At 38.9% G+C, this 9,292-nt stretch overlaps 1 protein-coding gene across 1 annotated transcript; it reads left to right on the top strand.

Moving 5' to 3' along the window:
* The first annotated feature begins 2,146 nt into the window (after positions 1–2,146).
* On the top strand, positions 2,147–8,303 carry LOC122054719 (coatomer subunit gamma-2-like). The gene is made up of 19 exons (XM_042616157.1): positions 2,147–2,182; positions 2,603–2,777; positions 3,198–3,295; positions 3,391–3,441; positions 3,509–3,622; positions 3,690–3,890; positions 3,968–4,069; positions 4,381–4,488; positions 4,553–4,783; positions 5,053–5,303; positions 5,389–5,560; positions 5,631–5,786; positions 5,874–5,924; positions 6,292–6,429; positions 6,509–6,706; positions 6,778–6,909; positions 6,986–7,159; positions 7,472–7,711; positions 7,782–8,303. Exons 1-19 carry the CDS (start codon positions 2,147–2,149, stop codon positions 7,974–7,976), a joined length of 2,823 nt encoding a protein of 940 aa, XP_042472091.1. The 3' UTR covers positions 7,977–8,303.
* The last annotated feature ends 989 nt before the right edge of the window (positions 8,304–9,292 follow it).

Genomic DNA, 9,292 nt, shown 5'->3' on the forward strand with positions numbered 1-9,292 from the left:
GCCCGATTGCCTCCAGCGCCGCTCCCCAACACTTGAGTTCCCTCCTCGCCAAGCAGATCCTTGTGGGAACCGACCAGTTGCAGACTGCGACTCTCCAACATGGCCACAGCCGCAACATTGATCTCCGCGTCCGCTAGTTTGGACTTGTCGGCCAGATATGCGTGTAACATGACTTGAGCTCCAAAAGAAAGAAAGAAATCAATTAGATTCAAAAGTTATGCTAAGAAAGAACATACCTAAGCTGGACGGAAGCCTCGTGTAGATCAGGCTCAGGTCGAACACGTAGAGGACACCCTCCAACAACAACTTGTGTATATGGTATTTCTGAACAGGCCAAGCTAGAAGTTGCATGAAGGTAGTCCGAGCGGCTCTTATACTCCTTGAGCTCTGGAGGGTTCGACACCTCTAATTGCCACCTAGTCGGGAAGTCCGACCGCTCAGGAAAGCGAACAAAGAAATAGTAGTCCTTCCAATGCTGGTTGGAGGATGACATCTTGTCAAAGAAGACTAGGCCCAATCGGGCTTGGAAGAGAAAAGTCCACTGCTCGAACAATTTGAGATAATAGAAATAGTGAAAGAGCCGAGGAGTAAGAGGAATGTTGTGCAGGAGGAACAAAATGACAACCCAACACATTAGCCGAAAGGAGTTTGACACTAGTTGGTGGAGAGAAATACAAAAAATTTACAAACGGCAGAGATTGATTGGGAACCACAGGGCGACGGTAAATTAGTCCCTAAAGAAATATAAAAAACCCAGGTGACTCGTTCAAGCAATCAAAGGCTGAAGGGAGACCGATTTGATAAGCGGAAGGAATTTCAAAAGCATCTCTCAAACTCTCAGCATCACCTCTGTCGAACTTGGACTCGATGGACGTGTACTAGAGCCTAGGGATAGCGGTAGGAGGTTGAGAGGAGCTCGCCATTAGAAATCAACGTCTACAAGAAACAACGAAGTTGTTCGATTGAAAGAAAGGACGCCAATAACAATGAACAGATCCAGTTGAACAGTACAGAAAGCATACTAGAGAGATCGCTATAAGCGCCAGGAAGGAAGGAGAACGCAGTGTCGCTGGAAAGCTCGAAGACAAGGACGCAGAATGAGGAAGATGGCAACACACGTGAGGTTTATAAACCTCACAGTCGATCAACCTCAGTCGTCCGATCTAAAGCTATGGAAACCTAGAAGCAGATCCAATCGTTGATTTTGAAAAGGCGCACGCCTCATTGTGAGAGAATATCCGCCTGTCGCATCGAGCATGCGACGGTAGTGAGGGACACATGTCCTTCGGTCATCGGATAGCATTTAATGAGCTTAATTAAAAAGATATGACCGCGTGCTCAATCATAACTATCAAGGATTTACACGGTCTTCAAGAAATTTGGACGACATCAGCCAAGACCGAGCTCGCTTGAGGACGTGTAAGGAAAAGGAAAACATGGGCCAAGTGTTGCTGCGCATCGTCCCGATCGACGCACAGAAAGGGTCACAGGGCTGAATTTGACAACAACAAAATGAAGCTGAGAGGCATTGGCTTGTGGGCCGATCAGTGATTCCAGACCGAGCACAGTCCGATAGGACATTGTAGAATCTGGGCTCAACAAGCCTCGAGTCGCCGAAGACACATCTTGTCCAGTCAGTTGAACTTGCAACCTCCTTCGACTAGACTTGAATGAGAGGCTTGTAATGCAGCGATAAGGAGGAGCCTACCTGGCCCGAGTCAATTGCCACAGTGTAGGTCAAAGTCAAAGTGGTCAACACTAGGGTTTAAGCAAGACTCGGCTGCATCTGAGCATGAAGCGGTTCATCGCCCAATTGGAGTGATCATTGTCTGATCGACCATCTGAGTAAACCAGTGTCTGGCCAAGCCGATCGACGGAAGAGCAAGTTGAGCGGGCCAGGAGCTCGAGCCGAGTGGGCCACTCGTCCGGTTCGAAGTATGGTGTTGGCATAGTATACATAATGATCCGGTAAAATAAAAAAAGAGGAAAAGATAAATAATTAATAAGAGAAAGAGAAAATAAAAAAGAACACTTCATCTATCATTAAATGAGAAGAAACCAAGATAAAGATATCTTTGATCGGTAATTAATATCATTAAACAGGAGAAGACGGAGGGTCACTGAGAAAAGTATAAAAGAGTACGTCATGTATGGAGAAAGGCAAGATTCATCTTTGCCCCTAGTACTCTCATTTTTTTCTTTTTCTGCTTTTAACTTGAGCGTCAGAGGGTCAACACCATGGACTCCTTCCCTGGTTTAGTTTTGTTTTGCAAATAGTAGTAAGGTCTTCGTACAATCAACAAGACTGTCACGTTCCTAGTTTTTCAGCTCCACACTTTCGGACAAGATGAACTCTTTTATATAATACTAAATGTATGTAAATTTTCAATTATTCATATTTTTATTCATCTCAAGTATCGATCTAAAAAATTGTAAGCAACAAATGATTTAATTAATTTTAAATTATAATTAATACAAGACTCAGATACTATATTTAATTATGTTAATTATTTTGAAAAATCTGATTTGGCCAGTGGCAAGTAAGTGGTAGCAAGGGGTCGGATTTTGTTTAAATTAATCCGATTCAACCCGATCCATTTAGAGGCTCCGCGGCCTTTCTCATTTACATAAGACGCCCCATTCCATCGACCGATCGCCGGTTGTACTGTCCTCCCACTTCCCATCTCTTCCCTCTTCGTCGATCCCGTCGGATCTCGCAACACCGACATGGCTCAGCCCTTTGTCAAAAAGGAAGGATGATGACCACGATGAGGAAGGTCTTCTCCCATCCCCGTTTTATTTTTTGTTATTTCAAGATCTCTCGTTGATTCCAGTGTATTTGCGTTTAAAATTCTTCGATTTTGATTGAATCCTGGCGCCAAGACGATGTCCAACGATCTTCCGAATGGAGATCTGCCGGTTTCATATAGATCCGTGCTGAGAAAGAGACACCCCCTTTCATCACGAGATTTGTCCTTTTTTCAATAGTGGATCTGAAGTCGTTGAGTGATTTTTTTTTCCTCTTTGACCTTTTGATTCCTGCATTGGAGTGCTTTGGTATGTAGTTTTCGCTAATATTGATTGTGTTGGGAGGAAATTAACGATATTGGAGCGCAACTGTCCTGTCACTTAGATCTAAGCTGATATTTGTGTGCTGGAAAATGACTGCTCGTCTCGAAATCTTACCCTTAATGCAGAAGAATACTCACCCTTTCACGGAATTGAGAAAGGAGCTGTCCTGCAAGAGGCAAGAGTTTTCCACGATCCCCAACTCGATGCCAGAAAATGCTCTCAGGTACCCTGTTCTAGATCTTGGTTGCCAGTATGCTTGTATGATTGAGTTAAATTGTTCCACATGCTTTATTCATGATTTTTATGACAAATTTGCAGGTTATTACTAAGCTATTGTATTTGCTTAATCAAGGAGAAACATTTACTAAGGTGAGGTCCTGTTACTCTTTCCTGCTACGCTATAGTCAACATTGTTGATGTTTTCTTTTTATTATAGGTTGAGGCCACGGGAGTCTTTTTTGCCGTGACAAAACTATTTCAGTCTAAGGATACAGTGCTTAGGAGGATGGTCTATTTGATGATTAAGGAACTTTCACCGTCTGCAGATGAGGTGTGACTGTCTACAATCTGTCTTTAAGAGCTTTACAATATTAATATTTTTTCCTTTGTCTGTCTAGGTTATTATTGTCACAAGCTCTTTGATGAAGGATATGAATAGTAAGACTGATATGTATAGAGCCAATGCTATCCGAGTCCTTTGTAGAATTACTGATAGCACTCTGCTTGCTCAAATTGAGAGATACTTAAAGCAAGCAATTGTTGACAAAAATCCTGTTGTTTCTAGTGCGGCCCTCGTTAGTGCAGTTCACTTGCTTCAGGTATCATTTTTTCACTTTTGGCCATGCCTATGGTTTACTTTCACATGTGGCATATTTACTTCCAATTATGGATACAGACAAATCCAGAAATTGTAAAAAGATGGAGCAATGAGGTGCAAGAAGCTGTTCAGTCAAGAGCTGCTCTCGTGCAATTCCATGCCCTTGCTCTTCTACACCAGGTGTGCTACTTAATTTTTTCACAATGTGCCTGCATTTTGAGTTGCAGGTAGATCATCATGGTTCTGTACATAGAATTATATGAACATCCACAGGCAAGGGATAGAAAGTACAAGTACTGTAATTGTTATGAGTTGCTAGAAATGACATGTCTTATGTAGCTTTAACTGGTTATTGGCTTTCCGTCAATTTGTAGTTTTCTGATCATGCATTAAATTATTCAATGATGAACTACATGAGATTTAAAATTCTATTAGAGCTTTTATCATAAACTTTTTGTTTGTTCTCCACTTATTGCTTTTCTGAATTGCAGATTAGACAAAATGATCGCCTTGCTGTTACCAAACTTGTCACTAGCTTGACTAAAGGATCAGTCCGTTCACCTTTGGCTCAGTGCCTTTTGATAAGATACACTAGCCAGGTATTTTCATGGACTGGAGGTTAGATAAACAATCTGAGATTTTATAACTAGACATCTTTTTCAGGTAATTCGAGAATCAAATGCAAACTTACAAGGAGAGCGCCCATTTTTTGATTACCTTGAATCTTGTCTGCGACACAAAGCTGAAATGGTTGTCTTTGAGGCTGCAAGAGCAATAACAGAGTTGAGTGGTGTGACTAGTCGAGAGTTGACCCCTGCTATCACTGTATTGCAGTTGTTTTTGAGTTCATCAAAACCTGTTCTTAGATTTGCAGCTATTAGAACACTAAATAAGGTTAGAGTTGACAAATTTTATTAGATTTTTTCTAATTGTCGATACTAAGTAAATTCTCAAAAAATTTTATTTCATATTTAATCAGACATGCTCTCCAAGTTGATCCTTCCTGTGCTACAAATGCATATCTTGTTACTTTCTTTGTCCCTTTAACATCTACTTATAGCCAATGTCCTGCCTAGATCTAAATTAGTTACTTATTTTGTTTATCAAAGGAATTGCTTGTAGATATCATAAAGTGTTTGTTGAGCTCGATTAATCTGTTGCAGGTTGCTAATACTCATCCTCTAGCAGTTACAAATTGCAACATTGATATGGAGAGCCTAATTTCAGACCAAAACAGGAGCATTGCTACACTTGCAATAACTACACTTCTAAAAACTGGAAATGAATCAAGTGTAGATCGCCTGATGAAACAAATTACAAATTTCATGTCAGATATTGCAGATGAGTTCAAGATTGTTGTTGTGGAAGCTATAAGATCTTTGTGCTTGAAATTCCCCCTCAAATACCGTTCTTTGTATGTAAAAGTCCTCTTCACTTATGTTTCTGCTAGATGTTCTTTACTGAAGGCAAACATTTATTTGTTGCAATTTACTTCCTAGGATGAATTTCTTAAGCAACATTCTTCGGGAAGAAGGGGGCTTTGACTACAAGAAAGCAATTGTTGATTCAATAGTCATCCTGATCAGAGATATACCTGAAGCAAAAGAAATTGGCTTGTTTCACCTATGTGAATTCATCGAGGACTGTGAATTTACGTACCTGTCGACCCAGGTAATTATCATGTGATTTTTTGCAATGTTCGTATCCTTGAGTGAATTAATTTTTTCCTGCTCTCTACTAGATTCTTCACTTTCTTGGGAACGAAGGCCCAAAGACATCAGACCCTAGTAGATATATTCGCTATATTTATAACCGTGTGATACTTGAAAATGCAACTGTCCGAGCTTGTGCTGTAAGCACCTTGGCAAAATTTGGTGCTATGGTAGACTCACTAAAGGTACTAGATCATGTTGTTTCTTGAAAAAGTATTCTTCCGATTTATAATCCGACACTTATTGCTATTGGCTTTGGCTATTTTCTGCAGCCTCGTATATTTGTTCTGTTGAGACGTTGCCTATTTGATAGTGATGATGAGGTAACTTCTGCTAATATATCTGAAGATAGAGCTTTTTTTCTTGAAATGTGGTAATTTTTGGTTCTACAAAAATCAGTAAGATTCATAAGTGAGTCCTCTTGGTATAAATCTTTGAAGTGTTTTTTTATATATTCTCCATTCACTTTACATTTCTGATTCAAGTTACACACTTTTTGAAAATTATTCCAATTTGAAGACACTAAGATCCTATAGATAAGAATTATATGTTTATGGTTAAATTTCAGAGCTTGATTACTGGTACAATTGATATCCAGTCTTATTTCTTGGTTATGGTTCATTGTTATTGTTACACGGCAGCCTTTATAGTCAGAGTAAATAATCTTGTTTTGTCACTCATCTGATGTAGGTCAGGGACAGGGCTACACTTTATCTCAATACTCTAGGAAGTGACCCTGCCACTGAAACTGATCAGGAAGTAAAGGAATTCTTATTTGGTCCTCTAGATGTGCCACTCATCAACTTCGAAACAAGTTTGCGTAATTATGTATGATCATCACTTGTAATGTTTTTGTCAAATACAATAGTTATTTCTACGACTTAATTTGCCTCTTTTTTAAATTCAGGTGGCATCAGACGTACCCTTTGATATTTTTTCTGTCCCCAAGGAGATCAAATCACAACCCCTTGCCGAGAAGAAGGCTCCTGGTAAAAAGCCAACTGGCTTAACCACTGCTCCAAGTGCTCCCACTTCCGTCGTTGATGGATATGAAAAACTCCTTTCGTCCATCCCTGAGTTTTCTGGATTTGGAAAACTTTTCAAGGTTATCAATAGCTGTTATTGGGTGCTATATCTGATTATTCTTTTATTAATATATCTGCTCTGATTTCTCAGTCATCTGCACCTGTGGAGTTGACTGAAGCAGAGACTGAATATTCTGTTAACGCAGTGAAGCACATCTTTGATAGCCATGTCATATTCCAATACAACTGCACAAATACCATTGCCGAACAGTTACTCGAAATGGTCAGTAGTTGTTTAGGAAATAGTTTCTCAACTAGGCTTGTAAAGCTTACAATGTTCTGATTTTCCTTTACATCAGGTTACTGTTTTTGTGGATCCATCTGAAGCAGAGGAATTTTCAGAAGTTGCAACAAAGCCCTTGCGGTCCTTACCATATGCTTCGCCAGGACAGACTTTTGTTGCTTTTGAAAAACCAGAAGGTGTTCCTGCTACTGGAAAGTTCTCAAACCTTCTGAAGTTTGTGGTTAAGGAGGTTTGCCTCATCCCTCGGTTGTCTGATGTTATTATAATATGCATGTCTGAATCAATTGTTCATTCATGTCTGTTTATAGCTTTCATAAAATAGAAGATAATGCTCCTCCGGCTACTGCTTACCAAGTAAATGAGTTCAACGGGCTCTTTTCTTTGTTTTGGACAGTTAGGATTTCATGCTGTGTAGAATGTTATCTAAGAGTTAGCTTCAGCAAGTTTTGATCTTTTTCTGCCGGTGCTTTGATGCTTATATTTATTTAGCTCGTGTCGTTGGCAAATCCAACCATTCTCCTTTTATGCTGTCTGTCATCAGGTAGATCCAGCTACAGGGGAGGCAGAGGAAGAAGGCGTTGAAGATGAGTACCAGCTTGAGGATCTTGAAATTGCTGCAGCTGATTACATGCTGAAGGTGGGAGTCTCCAACTTCAAAAATGCTTGGGATGGCATGGACCCTGATAATGAGCGCATTGACGAGTATGGCCTAGGTGTGAAAGAGAGCTTGGCAGAAACTGTCAAGGCAGTCATAGATATTGTCGGCATGCAACCTTGTGAGGTTAGTCTTTCTTAAGCATGGGATTTCATTTTGCTACAGAATGAAACCAACCATGTTGAATTGTTCGCAGGGAACTGATGTCGTTCCAAACAACTCCAGATCACACACATGTTTGCTGTCAGGTATTTTTGTTGGCAATGTGAAGGTGCTTGTAAGAGTTTCATTCGGCATTGATGGGTCCAAGCAGGTTGCGATGAAGCTAGCAGTTAGATCTGAAGATCCAGAGATCAGTGAAAAGATTCATGAAATTGTTGCGGAGGGTTGAATGCTGCAAACATTGATTGGATGGATCTTTTGCCATCAAATTATATTGCCTGCGGTTCCAATCATTTTTTTCCCTATACTTGTTCTTTGTTATTTTTCATTAGAACTTATCGAATATCCCAGCGACCGAGGTGGCTGTCATTTTGTTTGGTAGGAACTTGTTTGTGATGAGTCTTAATTGCATGGTGGATGAAATTTATTCAAATATACCATCTACCGGATGATCAAACATAATAATCAACGCTTATTTTATGGTTGTCGGATGTGTGGAATTAACCGTGCATCCAAGGTTAGGCCTTCCATATGATATATATAAAGCTTCAATTCACTGGAGTGTCTGCTCATTTATTCGTGCTCATGTGTATATTAATTATTATATTTTTTTATAAAAAAAAAAGTCATTAATTGATAATTGTTAATTGTTATACACGCGGCGTGTGCTTACTCGAGAAGTCTCACTTATTGCTAGGTAGGTGAAGAAAGTGATATTATTTAAGGCTATGTTTACTTGGAAGAGTGGAAAGTAAAATTAAGGAAAAGTTTTTACGATGAAAAAATTTTTATCGTTTATTTCATTAAAATTTTTCGAAGGAAAAGTAACGTAATCTATCAGCGGATAATTTTGGAGTCAAAATTGATCACCTTAAAATCGGACGGAAAACAACGGATGGAAAAAAAATGACGCATATACCCCTTTTATATTCACAAAATTATATCATATACAATGTACCAAAAAAAATGACATATGCATCTTTTTTATTTATAAAATTACATCATAAGTATTCACCTTCTTCTATCAAGGTAAACAAATATGTAAAAGAAAAGATTTCTTTATCTTTCTTTTCTCTTCCTCTAAAAATAACTTTCTATTACTGATTCTTTTTCTTTCCTCATCCACACTCTAAATAAACATAGTATAAGGATACATATCATTATTTCTATCATATATATAAAATAATGTGTCAGTGTAAAAATTTTAAAAGATATTTTTTTTTTTGTTATTTGACTTAAATTCAGGAAAATAAATTGTCCTTTTATCCTTTCTTTAACCTATCAAGCTTCCTTGCCCGACCTTAATCTATTTTGCCTAACTAATTTTTACTTGTGGAGAGACATCGTCGGTAGAGGTGAGAGATGAGTCATGACTGACAGGTTGGTCCGGGGTATCATGCATCAATGGAGGTGGAGGACGGTGCCCGGATTACAATGTGATGGTAAGAAATAGAACGAGAATTAGAATTTCCCTTATATATATTATATTTAGAGAATTTAAAAAATTTATGATGCTAAGTTATCCATTATGAATTATCTCAGTAA

The sequence above is a fragment of the Zingiber officinale genome, chromosome 3B (assembly GCF_018446385.1).
Source record: "Zingiber officinale cultivar Zhangliang chromosome 3B, Zo_v1.1, whole genome shotgun sequence".
Taxonomy (NCBI): domain Eukaryota; kingdom Viridiplantae; phylum Streptophyta; class Magnoliopsida; order Zingiberales; family Zingiberaceae; genus Zingiber; species Zingiber officinale.